This window comes from Astatotilapia calliptera, chromosome 16, assembly GCF_900246225.1.
Source record: "Astatotilapia calliptera chromosome 16, fAstCal1.2, whole genome shotgun sequence".
Lineage (NCBI taxonomy): Eukaryota > Metazoa > Chordata > Actinopteri > Cichliformes > Cichlidae > Astatotilapia > Astatotilapia calliptera.
Genome location: NC_039317.1, coordinates 7,219,638 through 7,241,810, shown reverse-complemented (window position 1 = coordinate 7,241,810; position 22,173 = coordinate 7,219,638). Strand labels below are relative to the sequence as shown.

Below are 22,173 nucleotides of genomic sequence, written 5' to 3'. Positions count from 1 at the left end.
TGTTAGCTAGGTGCTATTACCGTTTGCGAACAAATTAAAATTAAAAATGTTTTTGTGTATTCGGCGTCGTACAAATCTTTTTTTGTTGAAGTGCATCAGTAAGTTTTACTTTTGATTTTAATAACGAGTTAAGTATAGAAACAGAACTGCGGGGTTCTAGTTTACGCTGTCAGTGCAATAGCGAGTAGTAACGAGCTGTGGTTTTCACCGCTGCAGTGACTGCAAAAAGCAACGGAGTGAGACGTCTTGATTTCCTTCCTCTGAAATATTCACAGGCGGAGCTTCCTCCAAGCATTTTTCCCTTTGATAAATAAAGTATATCTGCACATTACATTACTCAGTCACCCCTCTCCGGCCTTGGAAATAGTTTTTACCAATGACTCAGTGTGAAAGCAAATAAAACGTTATAATAATGTCAGTTATCACAGGACAACACGTACAGCACAGAGCTTCAATATTTTACACGTACACACAGAATAACATAACGGCGACTCTTGGGTACTGGGTAAGCTGATGCAATTCCACAACTTTATTTTTTCAGTCACAGGAGCTATATTAAAAGAGAAACTAAACAGGAAACCTTCAGGAGTTTACACATCATGGAAGCACATGCGTCCGTAACAATAATGTCAAACAGCAATGTAGTGTGAGAACATGAGTTTATAAACTTCTTTCATACATGTCAACCTAGAAGCTCTTTTATTTTAGAGCAGAAAAAACATCAAATAGGAAGTATTGACTTTGTTCTTATGCATGTAAGAACTAAATACAGACAGAATAAACCAACAGTCATTTCACAAAGCCTTTTAACTACTATTAATACTGGTATTTGGCCTTGCTTGATAACAGTCCTCCAGCGCCACTCACTACCTTAGGAACGGGCAAACACCATTTAAACCAGCCTGTAAGACTATTTTAATCAGTCAAAAAAGGGGGCTTTTCGCTCCCTCCATAAAAGAGCAAGCAAGGTCTGCAGATACAGTCTACTCAGTCAAAGACTTAATTTAAAAAAAAAAAAAAAAAAAAAAAAAAAAATGAAGCATGTGTTCATCCAAAGTACATGCACTGCTGAAGAAATATATCAACCCATAGTACTGCTAATTAACTTGATTTTTATAGTTTGTTTAGAGCATCAGCAGTGCCAAACACCATGGCTAATTGAAGGGGAGAAAAGCAGGCAAGTGGACTAAATACTGTGGCTAGATGTCCTTATGGAAGCCCCAGAGCAATACAGTGTCAACCAAAACATGACCAGTCAGAAAAGACAGACAAGCATCTGTTGTCTGGGATATCCAGGGGTCTGAGAACAGAAGGCACATTCTGAACCTAACACCGATTATGAAGCATCACCTGTTAAAGCCCAGCACCTGAACTTAAGTGTAGTCTTTGTTATTGGAGCATTCCCAATTCATTTTTGGGCCCTGAGCCAATTGTATTGTAGCCCCTCAAACCTTAGGAGAAAACATAAGTATAAGTGTAGTGACTTTAGATTAGTTTTGGCAGAAGGTTGAGCACACAAGAATGATGTACCTTAAAAACAAACAAACAACAAAACAATGGGAACACACATTTAGACCTTGTTGACTACAGATGCTGACTCATCATGCACATCTGGCTTAGGGACCAAACCAGGAAAAAGTCCAAAGAATAGTGCATGATGTCAAAATAAATATCTGTAGAAAATATGGGCTGATCTGGAACAGCTTTACAAACTAAGGCACCAGCAAAGCAGCACTACTAAAATATGTAATTCAATAATCAGAGGGGTTATCTTCAAATTTAAAAAAAATGCAGATATACTGTATATCAGTAGAAACTTTTCAGTTGGTGTGTCTACATTACTGAAAGGTCAAACCCTTTAAAAAGATCAAAATTTCAGTTGCTGGGTAACCTTTCTGGAAATAACCCGCAGCCTTGTATCATAACTACTGCTGTGGCTCGTGCTCATGGACCAAAGCCTGTCACAGTCTCCCACAGGAGAGGACAAACCAGTGAGAATGAATCCACATGTTAAATGTAGCTGATGTACTCATCTAACAATGTGTTTCTTCAGGCTCAACAGCATGTCAGCAATACTGTTTACTTCTGCACCAACACAAAAGATGATTCTTTTGAGATTTTTGTATTAAATAAGGAGCTTTAACTACTTTGGGAAAATTAATAATTACCTAAACACGTGGCTCAGTAAAAAAGGACATCATTGTTAATCACTGTATACAGCTCAAGCTAAAGTCTAATTTTCTGTTCATCAACATCATCATTACTATTATTTTTTAAACCTGCAAAACCAGCAAATCACTGCTGATGAAGACATTGAAGACATCTGCCATTCCAAGATGTGCTCGAATTGCCAACTTGTAGCTAATCATCACAGCTGACTGTACTCTTGCTATAAAAAGTACCTGGCTTACAAAAATGTGACTATGCCAAAAACGATGAGTTTACAACCAGTACTCCTTCACAAACCACAGGACATTTCTGTCCCTGCACTGTGAACAGAGAGGAGACACTGTGGCCGAGGAGTACTACGGTGTACTACTTTGTCTGGCATTTCTGTTATTTTAACCTCTTTCTATGCATATTCCTATGTGCACAGTTCCTGATTTAGATGCAGGGAAGCAACAAAAAAATAAATAAAAATTAAAAAAGGTTTAAGCAACATGCCACTTCTCTGCAGCAGATGGATGTAATCTGGTAACTACAGTCAGGGATGGGGAAGACACACTTAACAGTCAGAGATGTGGGATCAGTGGAAATGCATTACCCAAACTGCAGTGTGTATACTTCAGCATTTACAAGTAGCTAATAAAGACATATTTCATAAGGGTTTTACTCAGTTTTCACCCAAAGCCTAAACAAAATAAATTCTTGCAAGTCAGCCATTCTTTGTGAGGGGAGGTGCATAACTTAATGACATCACATCTCAGAAATGTGGTTTCTGTATTTGGAGAAATGGTCCTATTGCTAAGTATAAACTGACCCAGATCACAAGGAGTGACATAGATTGAAAGTTAGTATAGTGGAAAAGTATAGATCTATTTGCTGTAGTCATGATGTAGTGTCGACACATAGACACAGAGGGACAGCAAGAAGTGCAGTCCAAAGCAGTAAAGGGAACTGAAGAGCCTGATCAGCATTAAAGGAGCACGAGGCGTTTGTCTACACATCACTCGAGTGGAGCAGCAGAGATGCACAGGTTGTTTAAGGCACAGGCAACTTGCACAATCTTATCAAAGGTTGAGAGGTTCGACGTGCGCTCAGAGGCTGCGGTGAAGGCGCTCTCGACAGGGCCCGTGAGCATGGCGTACCGCTGCTTTACCATAGAGATCACCCTCTCCACATGCCTCTGCACGCTCACTGTCTCAGAGGAAGGATCAGCCAGCAATGAGCCCTCTGTTCTCCCATATGCTTCTCCCTGGTAGCTGTCAGCAATTTTAAACAAGGCTCCACGTGCTGCCACGGAGTCTCCGATGTCCAGGTCACGGCTTGCCAGTACGACATCGCCCGGGAGAAGCTTACACAAGAATCCACAGCCCTCAGCCAGGCTCTTGTCACTGACGTTTCCCAGCACACCCCTAGAGACAAAAGTGACCACGCCTTGTGGAGCCACGCCAATCAGATACTTAAACACGTTATAACTTGACCCCGCCCCCTGAGAGACCGGGTCCTCGAAAGGCACGGTGAAACAGTCTATGATGACGGCGCAGTCAGGGTGAGAGGCTCGCAGCGCAGCTGGCAGGTTTTTACGGAGCTCAGCTCTGGAGGGCCAAAAGACAGCCGTTGGCACCAGAGTAGAGGACATGATGCTGACCATCCGGTGAACTGTTCTGGTAACTGTGCCGACTTTCACGCCAAAGCGATAAGCCAAGTCCTGATTGCGGAGGTCCAGGCGGAGACGCATTAGTGTCAGCAGCAGCTGCTGGAACTTGGAGAGCTTGACGTTTTTCATTCCATCCATGTGAGGTGCCAGCAGCCACATGACTGTCTCTAAGACAAAGTAGTTGGGTAAACCAGTGTAAAACTTCACTTTCTCAGCATCATTCCTTAAGGAGTTCTCTGAGAGAGACATTTTCTCCACAGACTCCTTGAGGGCCTGATTCTCCCTCTTCAGGGCTTTCAAGATGTCATCAAAGTTCACCGGGACATCAGATGTCTGGGCAAACTTTCCTTTCTTGCTGTCACTCACAGACTGATCATCATTATCATCATCATCATCTTCGTCGTCATCGTCATCATCATCATCATCATCATCATCTTCAGTGCTGAGGGAGGAGGAGGCACTCTCCTCTGCAGTGGTCTCCTGTTCCTTCACCTCAGGATGCTTTTCCTGGCCCTGTTCATCCACCGCAGACATGCCCTGGCCCTGGAGGAACAGCAAGGCATTGGCTGCCTCCACCCGTGCTTCCTGTTTGTCCACGATCTCTAAGGCACCCGGCTCCTTCATCTCTGGGCATAAGGGAGCCGCCGTGAACACAGAAGGAACATAATCCGGAGAGCGCGGATTCTTCACCTGTTTACCTGCATGTGAAAAAAAAGAATCTAATTCAAATTCATCTGTTTATGATACTTGTGATTTAGAGTGCTCTCTCATTTTGTAGCGTGCAATACATAAAATAACAAACAGTTGCTGTTGTTCAGTCAGTACATCCCTAATTAATTTTTCCTCTACAAACAAAATTTAAGCATGAAAATCTTTGCACACAAAAAGATTGCACACACCAGACAATAAAAACAAAACAAACCTAGCATTAAAATACCACGTACCATTAGCGGCATCTACTTTCATATATTTAGTAAACAAAATTTATAACCCATCCCAGCTGAATTAATTGCAGTAATGCTACATTTTATTTCCATCTGAACTTAGTTTCGTAGAGCTATTTTTTAGATATTCAAAGGCTTACAGCTACAAACACCGCCTTTTTCCAGTCATTTTAATCAGTGAGGGTTTTTACTATGTGATAGTGAACCTAAACATGTTTATTACCCGCTGCAGTTACACCGACTATGCCACTGTCCCTCCTGACTTCATGCAACCTTTGAACACAACACTGCACTGACAGCAAAAAAACCCCAAACTCCTTGGTTTTCTAGACACGAGTGTTTATGTGGAAGCCTAGCAACATCAGTATGAACTGGTTTACTTTAAAAACAAACAAAACAAAACAAAAACCCACACAGGGGGACACTTTTAGGGTTCAGAGTGGTTTTGCCTTCATACCTGAAATGAAGTGAGTACTACAGAGCCGACTGCCGTCGTTCGGCACCCAGCCCTCTCGGTTCACAGCAGCTATCCAGCGCTGCTTCCTCTCGGGGTCCCGTGGGAAACGGTAGAAAGATAAGGTGGTGCCTGGTGTCCTTCTGTTCCTGCAGCCTGCCACCACACAGGTATGAACCATAGTAAGGCCACGGAGAAGCGTGGAAGTGTGCGCTGCAGTTTGCTGGGTGTTTTGACTCCCAAAATGGTGGTCTACCAGAGGGCGACAAAAAAACTGTAGTTCCGTCATCAACGGCCGTTAGCTTTCGTCACTCTGATTGGACCATCTCGGGACGACGTCATTGAAATGCGATCTTCACTCACGCCGAGAAGCAGAAACGCTAATGTCCCGAAATCACACAAATGGTTAATTTGCTCTTTTTTAATTTTCGAAAATGAACATGACGAAGGAAAAAACAAACCACAGCAACTGGAAACAACCACAGACAGTATAAAACAGATGCAATATACCTGTAGCTTATTAGATCCCTCTGTTAATCAGCTCTGAAACTGGAGTACAGTACTTGGCTTTCATCCACAGCACACAACTGTGATACAGTAGCTTATTTCAATACAAGTGTGTTTAGACTGCACAAAGATAAAACTCACTAGTTATATTTGAAAAGCCAATTACCAATTTGTTAAAGATCAAGATAGTAGTAGTCACATGCAACACATCACAGCAATGAGCAATAAAAGTTCAGGATTTTCTGATTAACAGTCTCATTTGCTATTTTATTTAACTTTATACAAATGGGTAAGGACAATTAAAAGTGAGCTGTGGTAGATGGATAAACCATCTATAGTTTGACAATGCATATTCATGTGGCTGAATTATTAACACCCATTGGTTACTGCAAGTCATGTGTTATACTCCCGCTGCAGAAGACTGAGCTTGCTATTGATAAAAGTTTAGCCTTTTTAATCCAACAATGTCTCAATATATATCTTTATGTATTATACGAATCTGTACTACTTGTCTAAACAACCAGTTTCCATTTTATTGCATACAACCATGGAAATGCAAATTATTGACTCACAGGTCCATGTACTATTTACAATCAAAACACAAACCATATACAATATAAAGGATAGCTGCTTTCTCTGATTGAGTTCATTTGTTGGGACTCTTCTCATAATGTATGTTTTTCTTTGCTGTTTGACTTGATAGATAATCTTTGCCTGCAGCTTAAGTGCTTAACATCACATAGATTTTCGCCAACGGATGGACAAGCTTTAGATGTGTGTGATCAGTCTGTACACAGAGGTGTTCCGGTCTCCTCTCACATGCTTCAGTCTCTTGAGCTCTGTGAGACAGAGGATGTATACGGGGGCCTTGGTTCCGACACTGATGATCTTCTTCAGCTTCTCCATCTGAAACTCTGTTGTTTCTCCTGCAGAGGGCGCCACAGAAAAGGGACAGATTAGAGAAATGAGAGCTTGTTCACATGATGATTTGCTGGGATACCGCTAAAATAACAAACACACCATGTCTGTAAAAATCTGGCTTTTTGAAACGTTTCGGGGGCTTAAACTGGAGGAAATCTATTTGGTATACAATTCCAATTATGTAACTGATGATGGTAATTTTGTAGCTGAAACCTCACTGAAGCCAGATCAATGTAAAACTGATGAAACCAGGCAAAGAAACAAACTGACTGTTCTGCTAACAATAAAGATGAACAGCCTGGTGCTGGTAGCAAATGTCCTGAGACATTTTAATCAAGAGATCTGCAATCAGAGAAATAACAAACATCTCTTGTTTACTTTCCAAATATCATACTGTTATCTTGAGCACTGAGTATAAACAATTATCTGAAAGCACAACAGTGGATACAGCCATTATATGACCGTGTGTACTTTGAGAAAACGATGTAGATCTATTCAGCTGGGACCTAATATGCTCATTTCCAGCTTGACATGTTTATTTTTGGACTACATCAAGTTAACTTTGCATGATTCACAGCTTTAAATAACTGTTTATCTGAATGTGGCCCTTTGTGCAGCCCCCACAGTTCATCCAGTGAAAGGAGCAGTTTTAGCTTCCCTCCTTCACCACCATCCTTCCCAAGGCCACTTCCTTTTAAGCCAACTTTCTTCTCATGGGATGCTCCTCACAAACAGAGCTGTGCGCCTTACAAGAGCATATAATGGATATTTTCTTATGAGAAAAACACAAGTGAAAAGACAGCAGTTTGAAACCTGAGCGTTTGGGCTTACAAGGATCACCGACATCATTTGAAACTCTGGTCGTGTTTAAAATGAGCATCTACTATTGTAAGAGTATGTATATGACAGGAAAATATGAAATATGATGACAGGCTTGGTCGTATACAGATATTATATGTGATGTCGCCACGCTTTGATTTTAAAAATGGGACAAATCCTCAGATTTCAGTCTGATCAGGTGCTTCCCTGATGGTATTGTGTAATCAGTCTGAAGCAATCTAAAAGTTTAACACAGTACAGCTAGTTCTTGCTGCTATCAGGAACAATTTGACAGGTTTATGAATCCTAATTTCTCATTGGGGTTGTGTCAGGAAGGGCATCTGGTGTAAAACTGCCAAATCAAACAGGCAGCGCTACCTGCTGTGGCACCCGCTTGTGACAAGGAAGCAGCCGAAAGCAGCTTCTGTGAATCCAGATTTCTTGTTACTTTAGAAGCTCAGTTTTTTTAAACAATTAAACCATTTTTTAACCTCTCATGTTTGTAACTACAACGGGGTGGATTATAGATGATCTCCCATTGAGTAACCAAGGGAAACATCGCCAGCACAGACCTGTTCATTCCCATTTGGTTGTTTACTTATGCAAATAGCACCCTCTGCTGCTAATTAACAGTCCAAACTAACAGAGGATGACAGCTTTATTCAGGGAAGGATTTCAGCATAACCGTGAAAACTACTGGACGCTATTTTTAAAACAGGAAGCGCTCCTCTGATTTAATAAAGGAAATCTGTGGAAGTCCAGTGTAACTGCAGTAATCAAATCCAACTGAACAAAAGTCAAACCAGCAAGATAATTTGTTTTCCAAGTTTGCAGCCAATCTGAAAACCACTGTGTGTGAGATCACAGGTGTTTTCTAAACTACTGACCACGACATCAACACCACTGCCTCAGTGAGAAGTTTAAACTGCTGCGTCAGAGTCTCCGTTTCTCACGCACCTTGACTGTGGTGTGTCCTGTAGTACATTAATGTATGATTACATTCTTCTCCACTACAGTTACAAAGCTATTCAATTCAATTCAGTTTTATTAATATAGCACCAAATCACAATAGCTGCCTCTAGGTATTTTATATTGGAAGGTAAAGGTCTGCAATATTACAGAGAAAACCCCAACAATCAGAGGACCCCCTATAAGGAAGCACTTGGCAACAGTGGGAAGGAAAAACTCCCTTTTAACTGGAAGAAACCTCCGGTAGAACCAGAGTCATGGAGGGCGCAGCCATCCTCCATAACCGGAGCTGTTTAAACAAGAGCTGCATTCATCCATGACCCTGTGCACAAATATAACACTGACCTTGATACTCTGCCATGAAATTGTTGATGTTGTGAACCGTTTGGTTGAGGCTGTTCAGGCTCATCTGCCTCAGGTAGCTCGGTAAACTCTGGAACTCGTTCTCTGACACTTCAGGCAGACTTGCAGATCTGGGAGAGGAATGGATGGAAGGTGACACGTCACAATCAAAGTTTTGAAAGAAAGACTGCAGGCACGCATCATGTAAGAATGGATAAAACTGAGTGAAATAAAGAAATTAACACATATTTCATCAGGAGAGACTGAAATAAGCAACACAAAAGTTCAACATTTATTAAAAATATATACAAATGATATCTCATATCTAATATTTTACATTAATATTCTTCTCTGCTACCGAGCACCAGCCTGATCTGCAACTTTGGAATGGACACACAATAAAAGCTACTAATTTAGAGTTCATGAATTAAATATTGCCACCTATATCTATATTTCTTATTTTATAACGGGCTACCTGTGTTTCTTTTTGTCAGGCTTGACAGGTGGGTGTTCATTTGTCATTGTTGTCTTCTTCAACTGAGCCTGGGACACAAGCTACAAAATAGGAGGAAAGAGCACGAGAGGAAAGTTCACAAATTATAAATGTTATGTAACATTTACGTCAACAAGGAACATGAATTTATCTGCAAACAGCAAACCTATGGATTTCAAAAGTGCTTTTATGGGACTAAACAAGACTAACTTTACAGATGTCCTGTGTGACAGAGCTCAGGTCTGGCATCTCCGGGGTGGTTGGCTCTTGGTAGTGTGCTCTTATACGAGGTGTCCCCAAGCTGAACTCCTGGGTGAGTCCATCCAACTCCAGGCTGTTGACATTGGGCTCCTTAGCCACCTTTTCATTCTCGCTGAACTTCAGGATTTTCCCATTGCTCTGTAAATGACAGGAAAAACTTTGACCTTTAAACATGTTTCATTCACATTTTGATAAATCTCATCTGTGCACAGGAATGAAAATCAAATGAGCAATTTTAGCTCATTTTTGACTTCATGTAAAACAACAGAATTTGTTTGCTAGTAAGATGCTTTTAATTTTTTTTATTACACCTTTTTTCTTAAAAATTTCTTGTGGTGAAAAAATATTTTGATATATTATGATGGACTGAAAACATTTTTTTAGAAGCTATATTAGTCTGTTACTATAAGAAGGAAGTTTCCCTTCTGGAGATTACAGTTCATTTTATTTAACCAACCTTTCATAAAATCTAGCCATACAGTGGGGCAAAAAAGTATGTAGTCAGCCACCGATTGTGCAAGTTCCCCCACTTAAAATGATGACAGAGGTCAGTAATTTGCACCAGAGGTACACTTCAACTGTGAGAGACAGAATGTGAAAAAAAAAAATCCATGAATCCACATGGTAGGATTTGTAAAGAATTTATTCGTAAATCAGGGTGGAAAATAAGTATTTGATCACCTCAAACAAGGAAAATCTCTGGCTCTCACAGACCTGTAACGTCTTCTGTAAGAAGCTTTTCTGTCCCCCACTCGTTACCTGTATGAATGGCACCTGTTTGAACTCATCATCTGTATAAAAGACACCTGTCCACAGCCTCAAACAGTCAGACTCCAAACGCCGCCATGGCCAAGACCAAAGAGCTTTCGAAGGACACCAGGAAAAGTATTGTAGACCTGCACCAGACTGGGAAGAGTGAATCTACAATAGGCAAGCAGCTTGGTGTGAAAAAATCAACTGTGGGAGCAATCATCAGAAAATGGAAGACATACAAGACCACTGATAATCTCCCTCGATCTGGGGCTCCACGCGAGATCTCATCCCGTGGGGTCAAAATGATCATGAGAACGGTGAGCAAAGATCCCAGAACCACACGGGGGGACCTGGTGAATGACCTGCAGAGAGCTGGGACCAAAGTAACAAAGGTCACCATCAGTAACACACTACAACGGCAGGGAATCAAATCCCGCAGTGCCAGACGTGTTCCGCTGCTGAAGCCAGTGCATGTCCAGGCCCGTCTGAAGTTTGCCAGAGAGCACATGGATGATACAGCAGAGGATTGGGAGAATGTCATGTGGTCAGATGAAACCAAAGTAGAACTTTTTGGTATAAACTCAACTCGTCGTGTTTGGAGGAAGAAGAATACTGAGTTGCATCCCAAGAACACCATACCTACTGTGAAGCATGGGGGTGGAAACATCATGCTATGGGGCTGTTTTTCTGCCAAGGGGACAGGACGACTGATCCGTGTTAAGGACAGAATGAATGGGGCCATGTATCGTGAGATTTTGAGCCAAAACCTCCTTCCATCAGTGAGAACTTTGAAGATGAAACGAGGCTGGGTCTTCCAACACGACAATGATCCAAAACACACCGCCCGGGCAACAAAGGAGTGGCTCCGTAAGAAGCATTTGAAAGTCCTGGAGTGGCCTAGCCAGTCTCCAGACCTCAACCCCATAGAAGATCTGTGGCGGGAGTTGAAAGTCCGTGTTGCTCGGCGACAGCCCCAAAACATCACTGCTCTCGAGAAGATCTGCATGGAGGAATGGGCCAAAATACCAGCTACTGTGTGTGCAAACCTGGTAAAGACCTATAGTAAACGTTTGACCTCTGTTATTGCCAACAAAGGTTATGTTACAAAGTATTGAGTTGTATTTTTGTTATTGACCAAATACTTATTTTCCACCCTGATTTACGAATAAATTCTTTACAAATCCTACCATGTGGATTCATGGATTTTTTTTTCACATTCTGTCTCTCACAGTTGAAGTGTACCTCTGGTGCAAATTACTGACCTCTGTCATCATTTTAAGTGGGGGAACTTGCACAATCGGTGGCTGACTAAATACTTTTTTGCCCCACTGTATTACATCTGACTTGTCATTTTGTTTGCCATAAAGCCGTGAGGATCTCTGGTTAAAAGTAAATGCTTTCCTGTTCGTCTTACGCTTTGTAAAGAATTTCCCAAAGCAGACTCTAGGTTGGGCATCACTGGCAACTGCTTGTCCTCTAAACCCGTGGTGGATATATCGGGCACATCATATTCCCAGGTGCGTTTGAAACCAGCTGCCCTGTTACAAGGTGGGGATGGAAGATCCAAGGTCTGGGTGTCATTATCCGTTTGCATAACGGATGCCTCAGGCTGCTGTGTGCTCTAAAAAATTAAAAAGGTGATGTGAAATTAAAATGTCAGAAACAAAAACACACACAGTTACATTTTATTTCTTACCTTTTTGGTACTGACTAGTCTGTTCACGTACGGCGTTTGAAATGCTGGGACTTCGGGTGTGGCAGGTAGGTTGCCAGGGTGACAGGGGAATTCTGGGACACCAGTGCCTTGTGCAGTTGGAGACGAGTGACCGTTTGTCTTTTTGATCTTGAATCCCGGGGTACAAAACACAGGCGGCTCTGGTGATTCCAGCTTTTCAGCTGAAGGTAATCAAAACAATGTCACAGGAAGATATTTAGAACCATTTCACTGCAGTGCTTTCTCTTAACAGCCTGGTGCCGTTTCTCTACATGTGCTACTTTTATTTTTCAAAATACTAGGTATTTTAAATACATAGTATAGAATTTTTAATACCTTCAGGTGGCATCTTTGAAAAACAAGCAACATTTCAGATAGAAAAATGGTGCACTGACAAAGCCTTGAGCTGTTTAATAAAAACAAATGTAGTTCCCGAGTACTTAAAGCTGATCATTTTCTATGAAAAGCTCGTTTTGGTCAGTGTTTTTTTTATTTCTCTTTTGGACGTCAGATTTCGCTGAACAAAATGTTCAGTACACTTTTTTTTCAGATCCAAGTAGTGAAAAAATCTGCACAAGTGTGATGTGGAAACTTGTAGTCTCCACTGGCTAAACGCTGGGGATTTTGTATCATTATTAAACTTAAGACAATGAAAACATAACCATATTCAAACATGCACTTTTTAATTAACAGGCATCAGAATATGTCATGACATAAGATTACTTACAACTTACTAATAAATAAATAGTAAGATATTTTAAATAGTTTATAACACTCGAAAAAACACTGTTTAGAAAATGTAAGATGAAAATAAATGCAAAGGGAAACATCTGATCATAAACTAAGTGCTGGATAAAGTCATGCAAGAAAAAGACAACTGAAGAAGAGAAACATCTTGTTTCCTGAATAGTAAAGACATCCGATTTCTTTACTAAAGATGTATACTTTATACATTTGTGTGAAAAAAACGTTTTCACTGAACTCTGTTCAGTCCTGTGAAAAGGTGAGTACACCGTTCCACAGAAACTAAGATCTTAAATAGCAGCTAATCAAATAGCATTCAGGCAGGGTGGTTATTTGGGATCGTTTTGCAGACACAGGTCCTGGACACCTTGAAGTCATTCATCGACCATGAATTTCTCTGTATGCCAAAGGATTCTAGAATCAAATGTGAGACCATCTGTCCGACAGACAAAGCTTGGCTGATACTGGGTCATGCAAGAGGACAACGATCCCAAGAATATCAGCAAATCAACAACAGAATGGCTGACAAAGAAAAGAATCAATGTGTAACAATGGTACAATCAAAGTGCAGACCTTAAGAGAGCGGTGCATAAATGGCCACAGACTTGATGTTGTAAAGAAGAGTGGGCCAAAATTTCTCCAGGACAAACTGACAGACTGATAAAGTTATACAGACAATAACTTGAAGTAATTGTCTGTATATTTACTTCAAGTTATTACTTCAAGTTATGGGTCTAGACGTGTCTACAAAGTACTGAATCATTGGGCGTACTTAGTTTTTAAACAGGACAGCGTAGAGTTTTGTGAAAACTTTCTCTTTTCCATGAGTGTAGATGACAGTCACCTATTGTGGGGTGAAGAAGAGCTATGAGGTTGACAGTTTCATACCTTTAGTCTGCAAACTGTCTATTAAACCGTTCACTGGTGGTTCAGTTGTGTCCTGTAATGGTCTGTTGAACAAGAAGAGACTCATAAAGCAGGAAAAAGCAGTTTTACACAGTAAAGTCTTAAAGGACCTGCAGTAGTAACACTACAAACCCTGAGTGTGGCCGACAGGGGTCATTATAGTTCATACCACTCTACCTTGGTTGGTTCTCAGTCTTCTTGAACAGATTCATGGTGAAGTCATTGTTCAGACACATTGTGTGCTCTGTGATGCCAAAGTCGTGCATCTGGGGTGTTTGGAGTTCGTAGTCATCCATTCGCAGGTTACATTTGGGGGTAATGGGCATGGGCGATGGTAGAGATGCTTTGAGTGAGGGTTGAGGAAGGTTCATCTCAGGCATTGGGGGAACTTCTGAACACCACTCAGTCCCAGCCAGAACTCTCCTTAGGTGCAGTTCAGACAAACCAAAATCAGAGAGCTGTGGAGTTCGCAGCACATCAGTGTTGGGCAGCTCTGGTTTTGGAGCCATTGAGGAAGGATTCCCTCCATCCTCCTCCTGATTTTCCTCTTCTACTGAGTCGTCATCTGCTTCTTCATCTTTAGCCTCCTCCGCCTGATCTTTAGGCTCTATACAAGAAAAAGTCACAATAAGAAAACCATAAATGCATGTCGCTTTTCTTTTAAGTGAAAAGAAATCATTACACGTGATTACCAGTGTTATGTAGTCGTTTTGCCATTGTTAATACTTACTGGTTGATCTCTGGGTGTCACAGGGAGCTTGGTAACCATAGTTCTCGCAGTGTCTCTTCAGCCTCTCAATGTCCTTGAAGACTTTCTGGTCCATTACTCTACACGCCTTAATGAAGCTGCTCGCCTCATTATTCTTTGCTTTCTGCTGAGCCAAGGCATCCTGGATCTGTCCCTACCCGAGAAGAGACTAGAAGTGATGAGCACTCACCATTCAAAAATGAACCGCCCGACCAATTTACAATATTAGTCTTCAATAAAGATATTGCTATGAATAATCGGTTTATAAATGACACACAGATATTCCTTATGATGCTTGAAATAAGCGTCAAGTTAACAGAAGTCAAAGACGTGGAAAACCTTTGGCAGCTAAAGACTTTATATTATTCTCACTTCAGTGGAGAGTTCAACAATAGCAAAATGGTTTTACCTGCAGTAATACATAACGGGTAGTAATTTTGTAGGTAAAATCAATAGCGTTTTGTACGCAGTTACACAGCACAGAAATGCAATTTAATTTTTATGCCTTCTGAACAAGTGCACTCAGGCATTTCAAATGACAAGACTTGCTTTTATAACGATGCAGGCCAAACTGTATTTAAAAGAAAGGCAATAATTAGAGAATAACCACATTTATCTTGGCCTTTTGAAAGGGTCTGTCTCTGAGTTGGGAGCCACAGTATAAAGGATGTAAAAGTGTAATAGATAATCGTGCATCACCACAGTTCTACCTTTAATATGTTAAATACAAAGTTTGCCTAAAGTAAGATTTTGAGTGCAGGACTTTTGAATGCATTTGGTTAATTTTACATAAGGCATTTAACGATCTTTGTTGCAGCTGCTGATAAAATATTGCATTGTCGCGCTAACCTGTGTATATGTCGCCACCTTTAGATGCAATTAAAAAAAAAAAAAAGACGTGCTAACTTTTACCTTCAGGTTCCCTACGTCACAGTTCAGTTCATGATAGGCTCGCATCGCTCTGGCTGTCTTTTCTGAAATAGAAAAGAATTCATATTGAGATATGTGCGATGAGTTCACTGTAAGCGATTTAAGCAGCCTGTGTGTCAGCGTGTTTCTCACCGCTCTCGTCGTCGTCGCTGTTGCGGTTTTCAAATGCGAGCTGGAGCTTGGCAGTCTCAGATTCCAGAGTCACTGCCAGCTTTTTCAGCTTCCTGAAGAATTGTGTAGTCGAGTCCATTTTCAGGCAAAAGTCCGACACGAGCAAAAGCGCACTCAGTTACTCTGAAACCGACGTCAGACCTTCAAAGGCCGTTTGTTTATCGTTTCTATGTCGGCAGAAAGAACTAAATTTCAATTTTGGCGCCTCTTCCGGTATTAAGCGGAAGAGACCTCTTCTTCTTCTTCTTCTTCTTCTTGGGTTTTAGTGTTTAACGTGCAAAGGGTTTTATTCGCGCCCCCTGTGTTAACAGACAAGGTAAAACTGACGAACGTTTGATATTTTTCTATTTGACAGCGCATTTTAGTGGCATGAGTATATGGTTACTTCTTCATATCGTGCTCGGCATTGTGACACTGAAATATTTATTATATTGTTTAATCGACTTGACTCCATTTCAACGTTGCTTTTGTCTTAATACTCCATGACCTTTTATGCAACCTACATCAGAAGATGTTTCTGGAGAATTCAATTCAAAATGCTGTGCAAATAAACAGAATGGAACAGAGAAGGATATCATGTGTAGCAAGTATAAAGATTAGATGCGCTTTTTTGTACAGTATATGTTATTTTGAATAGTCTGCAATGCTATATTTCAGGATAAATAGAAGATGACCCCTCCTTTAATGTGAGATAATGCTCCAGGTCTATATTAACACATTCAGTTGCCTCCATTTTAAAGAGATGTCAATATTGTTTGGCTCCACATGCCCCAGAAATAACCCGGATAAAAGGTTAAATACTGAGACCATGCAGCCAGGAGATGGAGCTGTATAGACCCAGAGAAACTGAACCCAGGAAACCTCTGATGAATAGAGGATCTTGTGTTTGTCTCCACAGCCTGGATCTGCACTGGACTAAACGATTGGAAAATGACATGTACTATTTCTACAGGTATTATGTGAAAATATAACACCTGCAATACATGTGCACAGGTGAACATGCACCTCTCAGCATTTCACAAATGTTAATCTAGCTTTACATTAATCTGTACGCATCACTTTTTTCTTCCTCTCAAGTTCAAAAAGGTATTGTAGGTGGAAGGCGCTTATCAGATACACTGATTGTATATAAATAGCGCACTGTGAAGGTCAGCACAAACCTGCACACCAAACAAGCGAGGTGAGGTGTAAAAAGAACCAGAGGATTTTTGATCTGGTAAATGTCACAGTGATTTACACCAACTTCCATCATTTCTAAATCTCAACTGTTCATTTTCTCCTTAGATAACCTTCCAGAGGACAGCTCAGGAGCCATGGCGATGTTTGGAAAGGTTTTGGAGCCAGTGGGCTACATGCAGACTGTGAGGTGGGTGTTCCTCTTTGACATGATAATTCACATTGTAGCTATGCAAACTTATTGTTATATACAAACGGTTTTTTTGTCTTTTTTTGGGGGGGGGGCTAAACCAGGAGTGTCTTTACTTACTTGCTGTGCACAGGGTCTTGGTCCAGGGCATCTGTTCCTATCTTGGTGGCAGTGCTACACAAGAGGAGACTGAGCTGGCCAAGAAGAACTTGGACCACATCGACCAGGAGCTGGGAGCAACGAGCTACGGCCTGCTGAAGGACCAGGAGGTCCATCAGCTGGAGAACGACCTGGCTGTGGTGTACTACCAGCTGGGCACTGCGGTGAGAAAACTCTACGACCTCATAAACACAATTTTATGTGCAAGGTTGTGTAATATAGCTGAATAAATGATGCAAAGTCTAGAAAAGAGACTATAAAAGCAAGTATTTCATTAGCAATGGTGATAATTTTATTATATAATTATTTAATGGGTATGCAGATAAAATGAGCAACTGGAACATCATGCCTCAAGTTCTGGGACGTGAACATTTTATCTTTATTCACTGATCCCATGACAGACAAATAAATAAATACATTAACATAAAACCATACACAGACTGAATAATCCACAATTAAAATCAAAGAAAATAAAAAAAAAATGCTAAAAAGAAATCCTGCCTGTGCTCTCCTTTTCTACTCAAAACACTTCTTACATACGCCTATAGTCTAATATATGTGAAGTTTCCAACCTCTGGACCCTATTCTGACTGGAAGCAGGTTTATTTATCAAAACCTGGGCCAAATTTTCAATTGCTAGCTTCACCGTCAGTTCTCTAAGGTGAAATTAATCCTGGGAAGTGTCTTTTTTATCAAATTGTCTGAAAACAGGGTGAAGGACTTGGAAGCACTGGTGGATGTAAAACAGTATTATGGCAATAAATTGGCATATATAAAGCCTGAAGAGTACAAATATTTAAAAGTAAAGCACAAAGACCCCTAAGCTTACACTGGGACTGCATTTGAATTCATCACTGTGAGTGTATTATGTAAAAATATGGGACCAGATGTATGATTAAAGCATCTGCTCATTTCTACTGACTCGTATTAACAGGCTTACGCCTTCTATTTTTCTCTTTAATTATTTCCGCGGCTAAGTGTGGCATTTGGTTATGTCATAAGTTTACAGGTATTTGAATTTGGTGCTGGTGGTGGATAGGGTGGCAAGGTGGGGTGGTAACAAAAACACAGGCAGCAAATGAATTCATGGAAACGTTTACCCACTGTCATTTTCTGGGTGGCTGGTTATTTTTGGAGTGAACGGATGAGAGATAATGAGACTCTTCATCAGCTAAAAGCTGCCAAATGTGAGTGCAAACACCTAAATTGATAGAAAAGGTGCTGAGTGTGAGAACCGGAAAAGCTTTATGTGTCCTTGTCCAGATTATTTACTAACATTCCTTCATATTAAAGGAAAATGCCATGTTTTTAATTTGACCTGTAGTAAACTGAAGTATAGAGTTTATTATTGCCCCGAACCACTGGGTTTTAGATGCACTCCATCTCCTCTGGTTTTAGGTGAGGGCCCAGTCAGACTTCACCAAGAAGGAGACTGAGGTTTTCCTGCAGTACGTGCAGGATTACCGGCTGGAGAGGCAGCTAACAGCACTCTACAATCGTCTAATGGGAGTGTCGGCGCTGACAGACCAGCCCCCACTGCTGGAGGAGGTCATACTGAGCCACAAGCCCAAACGCTGGGAGCTGAGCGAGTTCTGCGTCAAGGTTAGTGGATGTGGAAGGGTGGTGCTTGGTGTGGAGGGGTATTTGTGATTAACTCATTTGGCTGCAGGGAGTCGGGGTCATTAAAGTTTCATTTTTTTCTTATTTGACTTTCATTATGCACAGGCACGCAAGCCTGAGGTGAGGTTTGTGCAATCTTATGCACAAATGCACACACACTTTTTTTTGGCACATTTATCTTTGTGAGAACCTTCACTGGCAAAATGCATTATTTGGTCCCCCGATCAAACATAAATTAGCTTCGAACCTCACCCCCAAAATACTTCAAACAGCCCATTGAAGGACAGTCTGGAAAAAAAAAAAAGAACTGGTCACTTTTTCAACACGCCCTCAGTTTCAAGGTCTAAAGCAGTTTGGTATCCCGTAAATACAAATCTCCAATCAAGTACAAACCAAGAGAAAGGAAAAAAATATATAATTAAAAAACAATCCTGGAACTTCATTATATAAGATCCAAAAATGAAGACTCTATGTTAGATGCAGTCACATATATAACAGCACAAATATATCCAATCCCACTGAGAACGAGTTATGGAAAAAATGCAGGAGAGGAAAATGCAGTGAGAAGCACAGCTGTACCAGATTAACTATTAGTTTTCATAGCAAAAAAGATAAATGTGACAGAAAGGCACTGAGGTCCCGTGGGGAATGAAGCATGCTGCATCTGTCTTCTTGCTATGAAAATAAACTGAATATTTAATCTGCGGCGCTGTGACCTTCTCTTGTCTTTCTCGTGAGCTGAGTCGGCAAATTCCACCTTTGCCTGTGCTGGGAACAAATGTGTTCTGTCGCTTGCTTCGATAGATGAAGAGCTCAGGCTTTAAAGCTAAAATTTAAAAATCATTAGTTTCTTGTAAAGAAACTGAAAGGTTACTGGTTTTATTACCATAAAAGCATTTTCCTCCTTTATGCACAGAATCAAACAGACTTCTTTTTTTCTATTTCTTACATTTAAAAGTGACCTGATGGTCACTGTGGGTCCTTTAGTCCATCTGTCATTCCCCTTGGCAAGACACACAGAGCCAGTCTGCTACATAACGACTGTCCAATTTTACAGGAAATGAATCTCCCAGAAGTCACAGGCTTGTTTGTTATATAAAAGCAGTTAGATGATTATCTTTAAACCATAATTGGCTGTGTGGGGTCAGCACTGACCTCCTTGTTATAAACAAAATGTAAGACGGTGTTAAAGGAAGTGTGCACACTTTGCGCTGCTTGTCCGTTTAGAACAGTTGTTTTCTTCAGTCATCACCGCAGTGAAGAGAAGAGTTTCCATCCAAGAAAGTCAAATCAGTCCAGAGTCCACTTATTAAAGGGCTTAAGTGTGGATTAGCCTTAATGCTGAAGCAGCTTCTGCTTCTGAATGAGTAAATTTGTTTGCACGTTTCTCTTTTCAAGGACTGATTTGCACAAGTGCACTTATATAAAAACACGGCGAGCTAACTGATGTGAAATGATAGTTGCAAAATGTGCCTTCATGGTGTGGTTTAAATAAAAATGAGAAAACGGAGCTTATTTTGCACACAGTGTATATAGCTGCAGGGTTTACTTTGAGAGAAGGACATTTTGAACCAACTATAGTAATCAAAGTCATGGCTGCAAATCATGTGGTCAAGCCTGAAGAGCCCGACCTTGCTAATCAAAGAAACTACAGCCAAGTTTCTTTAACCTTGAAGAACTTATCATAGATAAACATATTTTAGGTGATAACGTAATCTGCTGTGATTATGCTTCTGGTGCTGAAACAAGAACCAAGGCGATGTCATTTTGTCTTAAACCAGACAAAATCTTACATCTACATAAGATAATTACCCAAACCTGAAATAATAATGCTTTGATTATTATTAATATTATTATTATAAGAACCCTCTGTGTTGTCACTAAAGGAGCCTGACTAACACTGGATATCCAGATAGTGCTTTTTTGACTCATAAAGGTCAGGTTTGTTAAAGCCTTGCGAGCAGTGATTTTATTATGAATTACAGCTGTTACTCAGAAAGGTGACTGGGTCACAGGAGAACAGTCAGTTTGTCATGTGCATTGTCATTTTTTTCAACATACAGTGTTAGGGTGAGGTGTATTTACACCATTTAAAGGCAAAAAGCATGTTTATTAAAGAGCTGTTTTGTTCCTGTGGTTCCACTTTCTCAGACTAAAATGCTGGCTAAAGGATTTATGGGTCATGGACACTTTCACATGTTCACGTTCTTTTTCTCCTCTTTCTTCTGACAGATAAATTTTGTCCTGGGCACTGGTCTGCTCTGCCTCTTCACTCAAGCTTCCCTAACAGGAAGAGACCAGGCTCTGCTTATCAAGAGCTGGTCTGACCGTATGGGCGCCCTGTACAGGAAAATGAAGAACACGGGAGGTCGCTGCTTAGGCTACTTCCTGGAGCAGGCGGAAGAGGATATACGGCAGCAGCTGCAGGAGGCCGTCCACAACCGATTGCCCCCAGACGAGGCGGCAGGGAGCATCCTGAAAACCCTGGAGAAGAATTACGATTGGCTGCGCTGGGCGGTGATGCTCCACCCCGCTGTGGGACCCAAGGAGGAGGAGGAGGAGGAGGAGGAAGGAGGAGAAAATGAAGGTGAAGCGACAGAACGACAGCCTGGCAATTTGCTCTCCGTGGCATCTGAAGCTCCTATCCCCCATGTGGTGGCGTGCTACCGGGACACACCCACTACACTGGATAAAAGCCGCATCCACCAGCTCATCGTGGATTTGGAATGGAAGATCCCCAACCCACCACCTGAGGTGTACGCTTCCATAGAAGAAGACCCAGGCAGGGCTAGGCGCTACCTGGCTTCCCGCATGCTGAAGAAGCTGCAGGAGGGGTTGGGATCTGGTGTGGCCGTCCATGTTGTTCCGGGCAGGATGGAGATGAAATGCAACTTCCCTCAAGCCTCCTACTACCTCTATGAGTACAAACACCGGCTGGCCTCAGGCACCGTGTGTGTGTTTGGATGAAAGAGAGATCGTCTGCTGGTCTCATGCACATGTTTCATAATTCTGCTACACTATCAGCTTTAGATTTGTTGGTGGATATCTTGTGTACTATTGCCTCTAAATAAATATTATTTTAGAGAAAAACAACATGCACGAGTATTTGCCTTGCTTTATGGCTAAAGTCCAGTTTATTAAAACTTGGGTCTTATCCACACAGATGAGCTAAAACATTACAACCAATCACAGATGAAATGATTCTCTGAGCTATATTAGACAATAAGTGATCTCACAGTCATTTTGTTGAATGTGGGAGAAAAGTTGCATGTGTAGACCTGAGAGTCTGTGACTAGGACCAGATTTTTATCACGATGGCCAGACAACTGGGTCGGAACACTTTAGTAACAACTTCCCTCAAACCTATTGTCACCTGGTGACAATAGGTTTGAGGGAACGTTTTTGGATTCACGTTGGCGCCGCCTTGCAACTCACAGGACTTTGAGGATCTGCCACAAAGTGCCAGATAACCACAGGGCGGAGCATATTAGAGAGGTGATCATAATTTTTTAGCTCATCATTTTAAAATATT

At 41.2% G+C, this 22,173-nt stretch overlaps 3 protein-coding genes across 6 annotated transcripts; 1 reads left to right on the top strand and 2 right to left on the bottom strand.

The window, feature by feature from the left end:
* Positions 1-1,044: 1,044 nt before the first annotated feature.
* LOC113007729 (uncharacterized) lies at positions 1,045-5,899 on the bottom strand. Of its 2 annotated transcripts, none has more exons than XM_026144604.1 (2): positions 5,222-5,899; positions 1,045-4,518 (listed from the first exon to the last, which is right to left on the bottom strand). In XM_026144604.1, the coding sequence occupies exons 1-2, from the start codon at positions 5,505-5,507 to the stop codon at positions 3,167-3,169; spliced, it is 1,638 nt and encodes a 545-aa protein (XP_026000389.1). In that variant the 5' UTR covers positions 5,508-5,899; the 3' UTR covers positions 1,045-3,166. The 2 variants fall into 2 exon arrangements, with proteins under 2 accessions (XP_026000389.1, XP_026000390.1); XM_026144605.1 differs by having other exon boundaries at positions 4,988-5,289.
* LOC113007735 (uncharacterized) lies at positions 5,328-22,127 on the top strand. 3 transcript variants are annotated; one of them, XM_026144619.1, is made up of 7 exons: positions 5,328-5,388; positions 16,395-16,448; positions 16,574-16,676; positions 16,781-16,862; positions 16,996-17,185; positions 18,420-18,623; positions 20,874-22,127. In XM_026144619.1, the coding sequence occupies exons 4-7, from the start codon at positions 16,810-16,812 to the stop codon at positions 21,606-21,608; spliced, it is 1,182 nt and encodes a 393-aa protein (XP_026000404.1). In that variant the 5' UTR covers positions 5,328-5,388; positions 16,395-16,448; positions 16,574-16,676; positions 16,781-16,809; the 3' UTR covers positions 21,609-22,127. The 3 variants fall into 3 exon arrangements, with proteins under 3 accessions (XP_026000404.1, XP_026000405.1, XP_026000403.1); XM_026144618.1 differs by lacking the exon at positions 5,328-5,388 and adding an exon at positions 15,626-15,812; XM_026144620.1 differs by lacking the exons at positions 16,395-16,448; positions 16,574-16,676.
* On the bottom strand, positions 5,972-15,622 carry ska3 (spindle and kinetochore associated complex subunit 3). Its single transcript, XM_026144602.1, has 11 exons — positions 15,458-15,622; positions 15,308-15,369; positions 14,378-14,549; positions 13,825-14,254; positions 13,630-13,691; positions 11,980-12,179; positions 11,698-11,904; positions 9,480-9,668; positions 9,252-9,331; positions 8,780-8,907; positions 5,972-6,651 (listed from the first exon to the last, which is right to left on the bottom strand). The coding sequence occupies exons 1-11, from the start codon at positions 15,573-15,575 to the stop codon at positions 6,494-6,496; spliced, it is 1,806 nt and encodes a 601-aa protein (XP_026000387.1). The 5' UTR covers positions 15,576-15,622; the 3' UTR covers positions 5,972-6,493.
* Positions 22,128-22,173: the final 46 nt, after the last annotated feature.